This window comes from Neophocaena asiaeorientalis, unplaced genomic scaffold, assembly GCF_003031525.2.
Source record: "Neophocaena asiaeorientalis asiaeorientalis breed wild unplaced genomic scaffold, Neophocaena_asiaeorientalis_V1.1 scaffold1, whole genome shotgun sequence".
NCBI lineage: Eukaryota > Metazoa > Chordata > Mammalia > Artiodactyla > Phocoenidae > Neophocaena > Neophocaena asiaeorientalis.
The window spans coordinates 884,669-901,984 of NW_020171981.1; the positions used below are offsets into that span (position 1 = coordinate 884,669).

The window sequence follows — 17,316 nt, forward strand, 5'->3', positions numbered from 1 at the left end:
CCTTGCCCTCCCTGAGTTCCCAATCCAGACTGCAATCGGCAAGACAAGCGTGCTGAGCACAGAGTTTATATGAGGGTTGGGAGCGCTGAGGACACTGTAGAGCAGGGACCTCACCCCGCGAGCTACCGTATAAACTCCAGGGCAGGATCTGGGGCCCTGCGCCGCCCTCCCTAGGCTTAATGCTGAGATGGCATTCCCAGGCGGCTGACATGAAAGCAGCCTCATAAAAAGATCAGCGTCATTAGGGTGATGAACAAGTTGGTGCTTGGAGATCCGGAGGGGATGAAAGGCGCGGTTTGAAGACGCCCTGCGTTCCCCTGGCTTGGTTGGTCAGGGCTTCCAGGGGCCGATGAACGCTGGGGAAACTGGATTCAGAGTGTCTCTTCTTGCCTTTCGCGGGAGGAAGCTGTGGCCATACTCCAAGGTCGGGAAGGTGGTAGTGGGGGGCACGTTCTCTCCAGGGTACAGGGTCACCGCGTCCCTACCCAACTCAGACTCCCTGAGCCTCACAGGAGACTCTCTAGGATTGGAAGTTGTTATGGCAACGAGGCTCTCAGAATACTGAGGAAAGCCAAAGCCTAGAGAGCCGACACCCTCCTGTATTCCCCCTTCCGACCCACGGGTAAACTGGCGCCCCCTACGCACAGAAACTGTCCTTGGGCCCCCGCTCCGGCGAGGAGACCATCCTGGACCTCCGGGGGCGGGAGGCCGCTCTGGCCCCAATCAGAGCCTCTCGCTGGTAGACGGGCCCGAGGTAGCCCCTCTGGGCGCAGCGCCGCCGAGCTGCTCGATGCTCCGACCGGAAGTGCTCTTCACCGCCGACCTCCCACCCGGCTCTCTGGTCCCGGCGGTAAGATGGCGGCTGCCGCGGAGTGCGATGTGGTAATGGCGGCGACCGAGCCAGAGCTGCTAGACGACGAGGAAGCCAAGAGGTAAGCGGGTGGCAGGGTAGGGGAAGGGGCGATCTTCAGCTCCATGGCTCCGGAAACCCCGTCCTTGCCGTGGTGCAGGCCCTACGGAGGCAATGCCCCGCCCTCCGAGAATCCCCCCTCCCCCATCTGAGATCGAGTCAGGATGGACCCCCTGAAGGGGCGCTCTCGGGGGTTTGCCCTCCTCTCCTGCTTCCGCCTGGCTGAGGAGCTGAGGCATGGCGTTGTTGCCCATCAGAGAGGAAGGTTGTCCTCATTGTAGAGGCCGGGTCTCTAAGGGGGTCTCGGAGGTCTGTTGCGGGGGGGTGTGTGGCGGCGCGGCTGTGATGACGCCTTCTTACATCGCCCCCGACCCCTTCCTTCTCTTGTTAACTTCTGTATCTTGTGTCTCAGCCCTTTGCGTCTCCGAAGCTCTTGCTGTCCTCACTTCCTTTTCTCAGTAATTATACCCCAGCGAGCGCTAGTCTGGGCCCGAGGTATTGTGTGTCTCCGTTATTGACCTGGTGGTCCCACGGTTACCCCAGAAGTCTAAGGTGATAGAGAAAGAAGGGTGAGGAGTTTTGTCTCGTGCTCCACACGTCAAACCCTCTCCTTCCACCCTTTCTAAGGTCCTCATTCTTTCAGGGCTGTTTCTTAAATTAAGCAGCAAGGAGGAGGGCAGCTGCTTGGGCGCTGTTGGCTCTGCTGGGCAGCCGCAGTGGCTCGAGATTGCCAGTCCGGACTCGGCAAGGGAGCTGCAGAGTGAGTGGTTTTCGAGAACGCTCTGGATTTTGGCTACAGCTAAGGCAGGTTATTGGAAGTGGGGTTGGAACACAGTTGTGGGTAGTCATACTTGTCCTAATTCTGGAGCAGAATTAACGAAAAGCTTCTGGAAGTTTGGAGCCCTGTCCTCGTCAACCGCAGGTTAACTGACTACAATTCTCTCAGTCTCCTTCCCACATATTTCATGTCTTTATACCAAGCCCATTATGGTTTCAGTCTGGAGGATTCGAGGTGGTGATTAGTTCATGAGATCTGAAATCAGGATTCCGAGAATTTTTACCTTTTTTAACTGTCTAGGTTTGAAACATCAGAGGTATTCAGGGGGGCAGAATGAATAGTTATCAAGCTTAAGGGTAGTTACTACGGCCAGTGTCCCAGGTTCCTGATCTGTTGCGAGCAGGAGCTGAGAGCCTTGACAAAGTGTAGTAGGTCCCTGGGATATCAGAGAAGGCAGGAAACCAGAGCCTAGTCTCTGTCTGTTCCTGGTTTTGGGGTTTCACAAACCAGTTCTTTCCAGGTGTTTAGAATTAAGCATCATTAAGGAACTGCAAAACAGGCCGCAAAACTCCCACCAATACAGGCAGAACTTAAATTAATTGTAGGGATTTACTTTACTTGTGTTTGGAAGTTCAGTGGTTCTTTGTGCTATAAATAGGGAGTTGGGCTATATGTAATTTAAAATAAACTCAGCCTACTTAGTATAAATCTCTGACGTAGGCACTGTCCTTAATTTGAGTTTCCCTTCAAAGTTCCTATGTAAAGCAAATTTTTTTCCTTGAAACAAAATCAGCCCTTTTATGATAATCTATCATAAAAAAACATAAAACAGGTGATGCCGTAATGTGACCACATCAGACACAAAAAAAGTATGGTATTTGGTAGCAGTAAACAGAATAAGGGAGGGTGTTGACTGATGTTAACTGCCTTATTTCATGGAGTTTTAAGATGTCATTGGTTGTAAAATGCACGATTGTTTTCTCTGCCACTAAGAGAAGAAAACTATAACTGAAAAACGCATTCTTATGAAATAGACTTATATGTAAAACATACATAGATCTTTTTTAGACATAAAATGTAAATGTTTATTGTATACCACTTATGTGAAAAAATCAAAAGGAAAATACAGTGAAATAAAAATATCACCATTTGACTTTCCGCCATATAAGGCATCCTTAGGAGGGTAAATACTGGGCTCTGTTAGTAAGAAAAAGCCTTGTTTATGTGTAGCTTTCCAAGGCTGAAAATGGAGTGGTGACTTAGAAGTTTTGGAGGAAAGATTGTGTTACATTTTTCACATATCCTGGAATCCTCCTGTGTAGCCACAGCAGAGGGCAGGGATAGGCACATCTCTTACAAATGCCCTTTACTATCTGACTTGGTTAGTTATTAGGCCAAGTTCGTGTCTCTTGTTACAGTCCTCCTCCTAGTTCACTTGGGGACACAGGAGTTGATGGGTCTCGGGTGGTTTTTGTAAAGTCCAGCAAGGAGTCCTTTGCATCGTGGCCCAACGGCATCCTGCTGCTGCTGCTGAAGTGCCACAACTCATGGTTGTAGCATTTTAAATGGCTACATGTTTTATTTCCTTAGCATTAGAGTCTCTACAGAAAAAGAAATGGACTCCAGTTTTTTTGCCTGTCACTCTGGACAAAGTTCGTTTTCCCTTATAGCAGCTGAGAAGCTAAAATAAAAGATGTGTTATTTGGCACTCCAAAATAGATCAGGGTTCTGGACATGAAGATTATTATTTCTCTTTGCCCACCAGAATAGATAAAGCTGCTTGGGGAGCCAGAGGACTAAATTTCAGAGGTTTTACATTTCAGCTAATTTAAAAACTTACATTTTCCTGGGAAGTTGCTGATTGTTTTACCTAATACATGAATGCCTGTCTTGAGTGAAGGCTGTCTGGTCATATTTCCTGGACTGGGGAGTAGTTTGGTCTTTGTAGGTGGTCTTTATTATGGTAAAATCGAAGGATTTCAAGTTGCTAATCAATAGAGGAAGTACTTCTGTGTCTCAGCGTATATCTGGCCTGACTGGGCAGTGAGGTCCAAAAGAACCAATGGGAGCCATCGACTTAGGAGCCAAGGGCATCCTTACCTGATTCCTTGGGCTGATAATCTTTAACTTCTCAGTGTCTGTTTTCCTGGTGGAGGAGAGCAAGAACAGTTATTAGTAGGCCCTTTCTTAGTACCTAGGTATTGTAAACTCTTTGGGGATTTTGCCTTTTATTTTTCTATGAATATTGTTGGTGGGAAGCACTGAACCCTGAATCCGTATCCCGGGGGCTGCTGTAGTTGCTATTAACTGCAGCTTCTTGGGGTGTTTTGGAGTTTGTGGCCTTAACTGCAGAGCTTGTGGGGTTACTTTTCCCCCTTCTTCCCCACTCTGTTTCAAATTCTTAGGTTTGTGTCCCCCTAAACTTTCTCTTGAAGTTCCAAGGCAGGCAGCTAGACAAAGCCTGCAAACTGAATGGGAATTTATCTTTGACCTGGAGCCCAAATCAGTGAGAAACACTGCTTTCAGCCTTCACTTTCATTTTGGTATGCTTTAAGTGTGGGGTCAGAGATGAAGAAGTGGGACAAATAAGTCACGGTTGAGGAAGGGATAAAGCTAGGAATACAGAATCCTGAATACCAGCAAATAATTGATTGAATTGAACCCTGGTATTAACAAGTGGCAAAACTGTTAAATAGTCTTTACTGGAGCAAAGGTAGAGCACAGAGAAAGGGTCTCTCTGTTCCTTGCTGGTTTAATTCAGATTCATGTATTAACTGAAGCCAGGTAAATTGAGCGATTTTAATAAAATGTTGGGCCAAGTGAGTGGCAGTTGCTCTAGTGTCTAGTTCATTCCCAACAACCAGAACTCTGATTGGCTTAAAGATCAGCCTTATTGTACATTCCAACCAATCAGGAATTGGTTTAGTCTTTGAAGCTAGTATTTTTTAAGTTTTTAAAAGCTGCATACTGGGCACTTGCCTTTGCTTTCTTTCTCTAGGACTTTAGAAGATTGGAGAACAATGGTCAGTGGCTGCCTAGGTGCCTTGTGGTCTGCAAAGTCTCTCTGAGAGCCCATTTCTCCCTTACTCCACTAATGTTTGGTCCCCTTTCTCCAGTGCTGAGTGATGTGGAAGTTACTTAGAGGTCGTTCCAGGTATTCTTTTAAATTGTCTGGATTTCAGCAGTAAGAACAGGATTCAGCATGCAAGTTTTTCCAGTAGTTTATTCATTTTATTGGATTAACAGTTTTTTTCTTTCCCATGCAGATCCAAACAGCAGTTTCTATGTTTATCCCACCATGGCAGGGGTATGAGTGATTGAGGCTTTTGAGAATGGTAATATGATCAGGAATATTTGACTTCCAGAGTCTGATTCTGAGACCTAATACTCTGTTGGCCTATGATTTTGTGTGGGGTGGCCAGATTGTCAGATAAGCAAAGTGTTAACTGTCTTTTCTGATTCTAATATTAGGCTTTTGGGGAGGGTATGTGAGGCAAGCAGGGCTCTCTCTCTCTTATTAGAGTTTCTCTCCTGAGAATTCTGCCTCGGGCAGTTTGCTCTGAGACAGTCAACCACCTGATGAGCTAAAGAACCACAAAAACTTGGGAAGCAAAATAACAGTTGACAGTGTAGACTTCTGACTCTAGTTCCCATCTCCATCTCCCTCCCTCTTTCCCCACCCCCACCAAAAAAAAAAAAAAACAACCAAAAAAACTCAGCAACCTTTTTCCTAATTATAGTTCCTCAGTTCTAGTTTTTTTTTTTTTTTTTGGCCGCACCACATGGCTTGTGGGATCTTAGTTCCCTGACTAGGGATCAAACCCGGGCCCTTGGGTGTGAAAGCACAGAGTCCTAACGACTCTACCGCCAGGGAATTCCCCAGTTCTAGATTTTTGATGAGTGCTAGTGTCCCCGTGAGGGTAGTGGGAGATGTCACAGAATGGGAAACCAAGGGATAGAAAATGGCGGGTTTGGGGAGGTATTATGAAAACAAGTCTCTGGCTAATGCCAAAAAGCCAGTGGCTTGTGTCCTCAGAGTAGCTTCTGAGAAGCTTATTTCTCAGAAGCAACTTCTTGGTTGTGTCTCCTGTCCCCAGGGGTAAATGAAGGTTAGGTAGATGCCACAGATTTTGACACCTCCCATTTAAGGAACTAGCAGAAGTTTTTAACGCAGTTGAGGCTGCTATTTCTGTGTGAATATCCTTCTGCCTGCAATGCTGGAATTTCCGTTCGGATTGATTGCTTGCTTGCTTGCTCTTTTTCCCCACTGAATAAGACAGCCACCTCCAGTGCGTTGCCTGGTGTCCTTCCCTACTTGAGCAGTAGAGAGCGCTGCTGCCTTGTGTAGGCTGTGTCTGTGACTGCACTTGGTGCCTTTTGGTCTCTTCTGGCTCTGCCCCTGTTGAGATTCCCTGAGTGTCCAGGCGGAGGACAGTTTGAAGTGGTATATTTTTTTCATCTTCATCTCCTTCTCTTTTTGGGGGGAGGGTGGGTGTTTTAACTAGGCTTTTAAGTGAAAGCAGAAGCTGCCTATTCTATAGGAAATTGGGTAAAGGAAGCTGGGTAGCCCACCCTTACCAACAGGTAGAAGTTGGATAGTCCACCCTCTATTTTCTCTGGACCTTCATGAAGCCTTTATTTGCTCTCAACATCTAGCGCCTTGCGTTTTAGCAAACACTCTATCTGTGGAATTGTTCCCGCTCATACATGGCTTCCACCTATCCATGTGAAACTTAAATTGTTAGAGGATAAAAAAGAAAGAAATCGAATAATATGCATTTGGTAAGATGGAGTAAAAGGCTTCTGGGCTCCTTTTACTTTACTCTCTCATGAAGGTCAGAGAGAGTACAACATGAAACAGGCCCTGTGACATGCCTTTGGGGACAAGAGGTCTTGTACTGTGGGAAGGAGGAAGGAATTTCTACTCTGAGACTGGCCAAGATCCCATAAATTCTGAAGGGTGGAGGGCATTCCTTCATCAAGGGGCAACTAGTAAATTTGACTGAATAAAAGAAATGGGTGCAACAATCTAGAGTAAGGGTGACATTTTGGAAGTAGTAAATGTAATAGGAATGCATAAAGGATATTTGACTGGTTGGCAGTATAAAGCATTATTATTAAAGACCTGAGGGTAAAAAAAGGAAAGATATCTTTCTTTAAAGTTCTTCCTGCCAGTAAAATAGTCTCCAGGTCAGAGCCCCTAAATGCTCCTCTGCTCTCACAAGAAATCACGTTGTCCTGAGTTGTAATTTTAGTAGATTTCTCTTCCACTTCTGGAGTAGCAGACTACATCAAGAAAATGCAAAGAAAAAGAAAAAAAAAGATCTCATTCAAGCTGCCACGTCTGTTTTGATTTAAACTGGTATTAATGGCTATTGGAAGAGCGGAACTTTATTAAAAATACATTATTCTAGCCAAATACTTGAAATAAACAAGAGTACTGTGGTCCACCCCGCTCCCCCCCCGCCCTTGGTCATTCAAAAATCTAATCAGTGTTTCCTCAGTTGCAAATGTAGAATAGTGAAGCCATGTTAGTCTTTATTTTTCATGCAGTGGGGTAGAATAAATCTAAAAATGGTACATTACACATATACATGTGAAGTAATTCCAGAGAGAACCCAGAGATGTTGAGACGTTTTAAAAAAAAAATACTTGCCAGTGAATCCTGCATTAGTGAGAGTTGAGTAAAGTTTCTAAATACCTCTTTAATTTCTAGAAGATAGACTAGTTGGCCTAAGGCAAAGATATTGCTTAAGTGTTCAGCTTGGAAGTATTTAGAGAGAAAATGGAAGTTTTTATAGAGCATCTAATTTGGGGCACATTACGATTTCAACTGTGGTGTTTTAATTTGTTTTTAATTTATCTGTAAATGTGCAAAATTGGCTGGTGATCATAAGCCCAAGTTGTCTGATTTGATCACGTGATGCTGAGCCCTGCTAAGACCTGTGTGATACCAAATGATTCCCTTGGCAGTGTTTGTTGGAGTAATTAGCATCTGTGATGAATGAGTGCTAAATTGGGAGAGAGAATGGAACTGTGTGATCAGAGGATATACAGATTTTTCACGCACATGTAGTGTTAGAAGAGCAGGTTTTCATACTGCAGTTTTCTGATTGACAAGGTTATTTCTGAAAAATAAATACATTTTAAAATAGCAAAGCAGAGCAAGAGTAGAATGTATTCTCCTTACCTACGTCTGTCAGAGAGAAGGCCGGCCTGGCCCTCTGGCACTGATCCCGTTGTGGGACACCCTCCCATCATACATCCAAAGAGGGCAGAGTTTTTGGAAAACCTTTCATGAGCTGTTTTCACAGGAATTTGTTGCTGGCTATTCAAGTGAAAGGACTGGTCTGGTAGAGGTAGTCATTCCCAGCATCTCTTGGTGAATCAGAGAAGTGAAGCTTTTTCTGCTTAGAGGTGATCCAAGGATCGGGTGGGGAACTGGATAAATTAGTTTTAATCCAAAAACCTTGTCACTCACAGGATCTAGCGGGGAAAACATGGGACTCTAAGATTTAGGAAACCTGTGCAGCCACCTTGGGTGCCTCCCTAGCTCTTCGTCTGTTGGAGGACACGTGATATTATCACCATCACCACTTCAGAAGGCCATTGTGAAGACCGTCATTGGAAACGTTTTGAAAATTTGAAAATGCACTAGAGATACAGTTTCTGTTAATAGTGTCATCGGGTCAGTTATGGCCAAGTCTATATTTTGATGTGGTGTTATATTTCAGGGTTTAGTCTGAATTTTATTTTGTGGCCACAGAAAATAATCTGTAGTTTAATGTAGTCCCTTTTGGAATCTGTTCCTTTTTTTACCTAATCCAGGTGAACTCAGTTAATCCTAATTCTTCCTTTCTTAGTACTGATGTGTTTTAGTTAGGTACATGTTGTAACCTCACTTGGTTCTCAAATGAATTGACTGGCAGTGAGTGGAGTGACAGATGCCACCGCCAGATTGCCCTCAATTCCAGTGTTAACCAGCTCTTCTCCTTCTTTTCCAGTCCTACGCCTTTGACATCTCATCCTTCAGTCCCTTTGCTGTAAGGGCAACTTGAACAAGCTTCAGCCCTTTCTCAGACTCCCAGGCAGGACTTGAATGGATTTGACCCTGGAATTGTTCCTGATGCAGCCTTGTTCAGTTCTTGCTGCTGCCATGCTGGATTCCAAAGATCCACTCTTTCCTCGGCTGGTCTCGCAGGGTCAGGCCCATTGGTTAAAGCTTGTCGTGTATTTGGTGGGGAGGTTCAAGATGACGGAGGGACTCCACTTTGGGCGTTGGACCTGGAGGCAAAAAATAAGCATTCAGTCTAAAAGCACTAAGTGCCCATTGTTCAGGCAGCTGTTAATCAACCATGTTTCTATGAAAATAAGTCCTTTTCATGAGGCAGTTGTGTGGGAATAGCTAATTCTGGCCCGATGCTGTGCAGTGTGAGGTTAAAAACATGGTAACGTGTCACAACACAATTCTTCTTGTTCTTTTCTGCTGTGGGCTGACTCTACATTACTCGCTTTGTTTGCTCTAGAATGGAATCTACTCACCATTTACTAAAATGAAATGCATTTCTTGGGGGAGGCAATGTCCAGTTCACTAGGTCTTGCATCTTAAAGGGAAAGGAGCCTTACTCTGTGACTGACTGTTAGGAATGTCATTTGGCTTGTTTAAATCCAGGTTGCAGTTCTGGAGTTGGATTTTATACGCTGGGCTATTTTGTGTTGTAGTTGAAAGAAATTCATATTCATTGTTCTTAGCAGTACAGATTAATTTTTAAAGTCTTAGGCAATAGGTAGAGGTGAGTATTAGAGAGAGAGAGCTTAGCATAGTAGATAGGGCACAGCTCTGGGATCTGCAGGTCTGGGTTGACACCCTGACCCTCTGGACAGTTTTTAATCTCTAACCCTTAATTTCCTCTGTTGAAAAATGGGAATAATGAAACTCACCTGATAAGATAATATATGGAAAGTACCTGGCCTCAGTAATAATTACTGATTTTCCACAGAAGTCATCCTTTACATTTTTGCTGGAAAGCCAATACTGAACTCATGGCCTCCACTGGAGTGAGTGTTTCAGGAAAGAAAGGGCATCTCTCTGTATTTCTACAGATTGTTCCCCCTTTGACTCACAAGCTTTATATGCTGATACGACGTCTATCCAAGTGCTCAGATGCCTTTGGTTTTCCTCAAGGATTTGTATGGTCTTAGCCACTAGCTGACTGAATAGAAGGCTAGATCTTTTCAGGTACAGTTTGGGCCTGTTGCTTTTGAATTTACTACTCCATTTCTTCGTAGTGGTTTAATTCAACTTCCGACATCCAGTGTTGGGGAAGCCCCTTCTTCAAACCTTTTGGCATGTCTGCTCTTAAAGGATAGGTTCTTCATAGTTCTTAGAGTGCCTGGCTTAATTTAGAGTTGTTCAGCATGTGGAAAGATTGTGCTTGGTCTTATAAGTCTTGCAGTTGGGGGATCCTTCTTGAGAACTTTTAATAGCAGATGGCCTCTTTACATCATTGTGACAGTTGGTGTAATAAAATTATTCAAATCCATCACAGTTCAAATCTGTCATCATTTATAGGTCATTTCCACTTTCCTTCTCCCTTTTTTTTGGTCATGCCACACAGCTTGTGGGATCTTAGTTCCCCGACCAGGGATCGAACCCAGGCCCCCTCAGTGAAAGCGCCGAGTCCTAACCACTGGACCACTAGGGAAATCCCCCATTTTCCGTCTCCTTTCTGCTAGCAGACTTTTCTTGTTAATAGGGCTTGCCAAGACAGTGATGGAGAAGAATGGAAAGGGAGATTGCCTCAATAAAAGGAGGGTGGTTTTGCCCGTTTGTAGTTTAAAATACGTGAGTAAATAAAGTCACAAATCTTCCCATTGCCGATGTCCATGGAATCAAGCTGTAAACTCCTATACCATCACCAAGGTTAAGAACTGTATTTTTGTCCCCACTTCAGGCAGCCCTTGAACTGGGCTTTTAGCATGCGTGGAGGACAGAAAAAGAAACAAAGATTCTTCCTTATAACAGAAATGCCAGATATTTAGCTATGTTGCAGTAATCATTTTGGTAAAGAATTATCTTTGTCACTCAAGTTGGTCATTAGAGTGATTTTGGGTATCTCTGATAGAGGTTACAAGTTTGTTCTTTGAGACATTGTTGGTCATGTCTGATTTGATTCTAGTTCTTTGGTCAAGAATATAATTTGCAATTATATATCATTGTTTCTTTTGGAAAGTACAGTTTGTCTCATGCACAGCTTCAAAAAAATGGATCTTGGAGTAGGGCAAAATTTTTGATATTCATAACCACGCCATTGGGTGGTTATACAAGGTACTAGAGGGATGGTTGAGGAGGCAGTTAAGTATCCACATAGATGTGATGGGCAGAGAGCATCAGTAGGTGGGTACTTGTTAGAGCATGGCACTGGCAGTCTATATTTTGTATGTCCCTGTCATCGAAGTTCTTGGTCTCTGCTGTCACTCAACTCTGTCCTCCATCTTAAACACCAATATGCTGTGCTTTTAACACCTTTGCCACCTGCTTTTGCTCTGCTTGTCCTTCCAGTGACAAATGCATGAGCCAGTTTTCAAGAGAATAAATCATTAAAACTCCAAGAATATGACCCATTTCACATTGAGAAATCAGTTGCCCCTGAACGGCATTACCTATAACTGACTTTCTGTAAGTTTGCTAAAGAGGCAGAAGTTGTGACACAGTGGAAAGGAAATAAATATAAAAATTCTGTCTCTGTGAGAGAATGTCTAAATTTGCCTGTCCTAAGGGGAATGGTTACAGGTAGGAGTAGTGAGGAAAGGTCAGGCGACATCAGAGAGGTTTCTTGATTTAGTTTGAATGTATCTAAGTGACAAAAAATAGCATCTGAAGAACTTGGATTCGTTCATTAGCACCTCCTTTTGGTCCATCAGCCCATCAAACAAATCTATAAATTCCTTCAAGTATCGCATAAACTTTCAGCTCAATGTGCTGGGGGATCTAGACCAAAAGATTGTTCCCATGAGATTACAGGGGTTATTCCCTCGGTGTAGTAACATGATTCTCTCTCTTTCCTTTTCAGGGAAGCAGAGTCTTTCAAGGAACAAGGAAATGCATACTATGCCAAGAAAGATTACAATGAAGCTTATAACTATTATACAAAAGCCATAGGTGAGAAGGGATACGCTGGAAAATAATTTGCCAAATATTGTTGTTGTTTTAAATTTTTATTTATTTAATTTTTTGGCTGCGTTGTGTCTTCATTGCGCACGGGCTCTCTCCAGTTGTGGCAAGTGGGGGCTGCTCTTCGCTACGGTGTGCCGGCTTCTCATTGCGGTGGCTTCTCTTGTTGCGGAGCACGGGCTCTAGGTGCCCGGGCTTCAGTAGTTGCGGCACATGGGCTCAGTAATTGTGGCTCGAGGGCTCTAGAGCACAGAGTCAGTAGTAGTGGTGCACGGGTTTAGTTGCTCCGCGGCATGTGGGATCTTCTCAGACCCTTCCCGGACCAGGGATCAAACCCGCGTCCCTTGCATTGGCAGGCAGGTCCTTAACCACTGCACCAGCAGGAAAACCCCCCGCCAAATACTGTTATAAATAGCTCCTCTCTAAGAAGTAGTCTTTCTGCGTAGTGGGTTGATAACTGTTACTGTGTGAAGTCTTTTGGGTTTAATGTCCTTAGTGGCAGTGATCCCCAACCTTTTTGGCACCAGGGACCAATTTGGTGGAAGACAGTTTTTCCACGGGGCGGGGTGGGGGGGATGGTTCGGTTCAGGCGGTAACGCGGGCAATGGGGAGCTGCAGATGAAGCTTCGCTCACTCACCCGCCGCTCACCTCCTGCTGTGCAGCCCGGTTCCTAGCAGGCCGAGGACTGGTACCGGTTGGCGGCCCGGGGCTTGGGGCCCCCTGTTATGAGGGATAACTTTTTCTAGCTCAAGCAGGTAGTTCTTCATTTGGCAAATTAAAGGCAGTTCTAGAAATTCTAGATAATATGGCAATAAGATACCCACCTAAATGCATCTCAGCCATTGCCAATTCATTTACCATCTTAGAAAATGGCCTTTGTAGATATTAACAAGTTTTAGTTACCTCCATGCTCAATTTGCCAGTATATTTTAATCCCATGCCAGCATTTTTCTCACCTAACTTGTTTACAGGCTCCCCACCCCCAACTCAACAAATGCAAATTCATTTTCATGTCTTATTACATAAAACACAAATCATTAAGAAGACAAATATGCTAATCCCTTAACCCATAAAGGATAATCAGTGGACTTTAAAGCTAAGTATAAATTATTATTATTATATATATATATTTTTTTTTTTTTTTAAGTATCCTAAGCAATTCTTTTCCCAAGCTTTTTTTTTTTTAATGTTGGGGGTAGGAATTTATTAATTAATTAATTTATTTTTGCTGTGTTGCGTCTTTCGTTTCTGTGCGAGGGCTTTTTCTAGTTGTGGCAAGCAGGGGCCACTCTTCATCGCAGTGTGCGGGCCTTTCACTATCGCGGCCTCTCTTGTTGCGGAGCAGAGGCTCCAGACGTGCAGGCTCAGTAGTTGTGGCTCACGGGCCTAGTTGCTCTGCGGCATGTGGGATCTTCCTGGACCAGGTCTTGAACCCGTGTCCCCTGCATTGGCAGGCAGATTCTCAACCACTGCGCCACCAGCGAAGCCCCATATTTTTAAATAACTTGTCTTTGTAAAGTGGTTGCACCATTGCTGCTGTCCATTTGTCCAAGTAGTCAAAAATTTGGCTGTGGCCTTTTAGAGTATGTCAGCGTTCCTGTTACAGTTTGATTGCCTTGATATAGTTCTGAGGGAGACGGCCCCTGAGGTTTTGAAGCAGTGACCCATGCTAAACTTCGTTTCACATTCTTCTGCCTTTCCTGTAGATATGTGTCCTAAAAATGCTAGCTATTACGGGAATCGAGCAGCCACCTTGATGATGCTTGGAAAGTTCCGGGAAGCCCTTGGAGATGCACAGCAGTCAGTGAGGTTGGATGACAGTTTTGTTCGGGTATGTAATGGGGCTGTTTGGGGGGGTCTGAGTTGCTGTAGTTGAATTCCTCTAGCCCAGGGTTTCTCAGTTCTGACACTGTTAACATTTGGGGCCAGATCATTCTTTATTGTGGGGAGCTATCCTGTGCATTATAGGATGTTTTCAGTAGATCCCTGGCCTTTAACCACTAGATGTGAGTAGCACTCTCCTCCCTTCCCAGTTGTAACAACCAGAAATATCTCTAACGTCACTGAATGTCCCATGGAAGGCAGAATCACCCCTGGTTGAGAACCGCGCTGCTCCATCCCTTGTTGGTTTTGTGTGCATGTTGCTGCTGTTGATTTCTTTTGGCTTGGCCAGTCACGCTCCTTTTCTTCCCTCTTTGTGTTTCTTCTAGGGACATCTACGAGAGGGCAAATGCCACCTATCTCTAGGGAATGCCATGGCGGCATGTCGTAGTTTCCAGAGAGCCCTAGAACTGGATCACAGAAATGCTCAGGCACAACAGGAGGTATGGGTCTGATGCCGTCAGTATCAGAAGAAACAGCAGGGTGCTGTATTTGGGAGGAACAGTGACTTGAGAATCAGAACTGAGATCTTGTCTCACTTCTGCCATCAGCCACACCTGGGTGACTGTGTGCAAGTCTCATAGTCTCTGAGCCTCAGCTTCCTTATCTGTAAAAGGAATTTTGAATATGATTTACAGCTTTGAAAATCTGTGCAATTTGGAGGGTTTCTGAGATAGCTGGGAGGATGGGCAGATGCGTCAAGGAACTGATTTGAGTGAGGTTAAAAAATTTGAATTCATATCCTGATTAAATTGGTAGCAGCTAGAAGATGTTTTAGTTGCATCTTCATATGTACCTAATTTACTCCTGGATGCATTTAGTGAGAATCTCACTGAACCTCTGACAGTGCCTTTTATTTTATGTATGTGTATCATGGCTCCTTTGTTTCTGACCTTAAGTTCAAACTGAGGGTAAAGGTTGGGCCTTAACCTTTCTGTTAAGGAGTCTCGGCTACATCTTCACCAAATTGATTTGTGAAAAGTCCGTGCTTCTGATTTTCTTGAAATAAACTCATCAAGTCCTTGTTGGTTTTTCTGGTTGTTGAATCTGCAACTTCATTAAAACTCTCTTGTATGATTTTTCTGGTATAGTTCAAGAATGCTAATGCAGTCCTAGAATATGAGAAAATAGCAGAAACGGATTTTGAGAAGCGGGATTTTCGGAAGGTAAAGTACAACTGTGAGGAAGTCTCATCTACACTTTTCTCACAAAGTTCTCTGTGTGTGTGTGGTAATTAGAGAAGTAGTATGGTACAGAAGATCTAGAATAGTAAATTATCACTTTAATTTGGCATTGACCTTTTCTTTCCCTGTTTTTTTTTTTAAGACTCCTATTTATTGATTTTAGAGTATTTATTGTTTTTAGAGTTTTAGGTTCACAGCCAAATTGAGAGGGAAGTACAGAGATTTCCCATATGTCCCCTGCCCCACACATGCGTAGCCTCCCCCATTATCAGTGTTCCCCAGAGGAGAATTCCAGAGGTACATTTTGTTACAACCAAGTTTTTGGCAATTATGAATAAAGCTGCTCTGGATATCTTTGTGCAGGTTTTTGTATGGATATAAGTTTCAACTCTTTTGGGTTAATACCAAGAAGCACAGTTGCTGGATCCTATGGTAAAAGTATTACAGGATTGTTTTGCAAGAAACTACCAAACTGTCTTCAGAAGTGACTGTATCATTCTGCATTCCCACCAGCAATGAATGGGCGTTTCTGTTGCTCCACATCATCAACATTAAAAAAAATTTTTTTTGTTAAGGTTCTTATTTTCTTAATTATATTTCGCTGTATTATAAAAAGCGGTATGAGTTTGTTACTTGAGTCCGTTCCTGTTTCTGATATAAGGTATGCTGGTTAGTAGAGGAAAAGCCAGTTGGAATTAAATATTAGGTTTGGATAACCCATTTTTATTAGAATAATGAGAGCTAGCTTTAACACCTGCTTTTTGTGATCTAGATGGAGCCATAAATAAAAGATAAAGGCCCCTTTTACATTTTTGAATAGTGTATGTAACCTGTCGTCATACCTTTCTGATGTTAAGCCTTTCCACAGAAGCACACTACCGTCCTTTATGGAGCTGTGTGATAGTACATGAAAAATGTACATGCCAAAGGGATTGACCTATGTGAAGTATGGGAAAGGTATCAAAGTTCCAGGTATCTTTCTAAGTCTTATTTGTAGTGGTTATCTCTCATCTGAGTAATTCCTGATTCCCTTCTTTAGATGGAACTTGGAAGTAGCTTTCACTAGAGTTTCAGAAGGGGAGGTAAGTGGCCCCCAAAAGGGTTAAAAACCACTGATCAGGATCAGTTTTCAGGATCTCTTAAGATTGTATCATTCAAGGACTGGAGTTGTCACTTCATATGTGGGAATTTGCTCAGTGCTTTCTGTAGCAGGTACTCAAATGCTTGATAAAAGGGTACAGTTAAGAATCATTCTTAAGTCACAGACTGTGACAGTCTTTTATTTGGTAATATCTGATTAGTTTATACAGAGTCCTAGCATTAACTTATTAGCGTCCCTCTTCTGTCCATTGGTTTTAATAACCACAGTGTCTTTGTAGTGCAGTTCATACTTCGTTTTGTGTGTGTGTGTGTGTTTGGAAAGCAATTCTGCCTCGTGTCACATTTTTAGAGCTTTGCATAGGCAAAAGCTTTGTCTCAAAAGGCGGTCTTTTGGGTTTCTTTTCTTTCTTGCCCACCCTGGAGCCAGAATCCCTAGTCTGTGACAGAATCCTCTGTTTGTGACATCCCAGCACCCCCACTGTAGTTCATGGTGATGTCACAAATGAAGAATTATGATCCTGGCAGGGGAAACAGATGAACTTGGAAGAAACAAAGATCTTCTTTGCCTGCAGCTGTCCATAGTCATGGGGAAGTGGGGGTGGGAAGTGAGGCTCCAACTGACACTCCCCACCATGAGCTAAGCCCTGTCCGTACAGAACGTCACAAGGCAGCAGGTTGTGGCTGCTTACATTTTGACTGACTGCCCTCCTCCCAATTCTTTTTCTGTTTAAGGAGGGGAAAATTAGCACCATGACTGCCCTGCTCAGTACCTGCATTTTCATATTGTTCTTAGAACATAAGCTGTGCCATTCAAGGAAAGGTGTCCCCACCACTGCTCTGTTGACACTGCGGAAAGCCTTCCCAGTGCAACAGCTCATGGTGTTTACCTACTTCCCTTTATTTTTAAATTTAAATATTTGAGTAGGTGCTATTCTTGGTTCAAAAGCTAGAAAGTATAAACAGTTACTCAGTGATAAGTGCTCCCCCCAAACTTATCTTCCATCTGCCTATTTCTCACCCTTTAGGATAACCACTGTTCTTGTTCTGTTTACTGCCACAGTTTTGTTCTACATAAACAAGTACAAATACAGCATTTTCTTTGGCCGCGCCTCATGCCTTGTAGGATCTTAGTTCCCCGACCAGGGATTGAACCCTGGCCCCAGCAGTGAAAGCACCAAGTCCTAACCACAGGACCACCAGGGAATTCCCAACAAATACAAAGATAGATTCTTAATTTTCTTTCTTTCTTTCTTTCTTTCTTTTTTGCATGAAAGGTAATAACGCTCT

At 43.7% G+C, this 17,316-nt stretch overlaps 1 protein-coding gene across 3 annotated transcripts in view; it reads left to right on the forward strand.

Annotated features, from left to right (window-relative positions):
* Positions 1–361: 361 nt before the first annotated feature.
* Positions 362–17,316, forward strand: part of DNAJC7 (DnaJ heat shock protein family (Hsp40) member C7) — a 27,886-nt gene continuing 10,931 nt past the window's right edge. The window contains exons 1-6 of one of the 3 annotated variants that reach the window (XM_024744701.1): positions 845–932; positions 8,693–8,890; positions 11,762–11,850; positions 13,570–13,694; positions 14,074–14,187; positions 14,836–14,910. In XM_024744701.1, the coding sequence (XP_024600469.1) occupies positions 13,572–13,694; positions 14,074–14,187; positions 14,836–14,910 (312 nt within the window). In that variant the 5' untranslated portion in view covers positions 845–932; positions 8,693–8,890; positions 11,762–11,850; positions 13,570–13,571. Of the gene's footprint in view, positions 933–8,692; positions 8,891–11,761; positions 11,851–13,569; positions 13,695–14,073; positions 14,188–14,835; positions 14,911–17,316 lie in introns of all 3 variants that reach the window. The other 2 variants (XM_024744700.1, XM_024744702.1) reach the window with 2 other exon arrangements.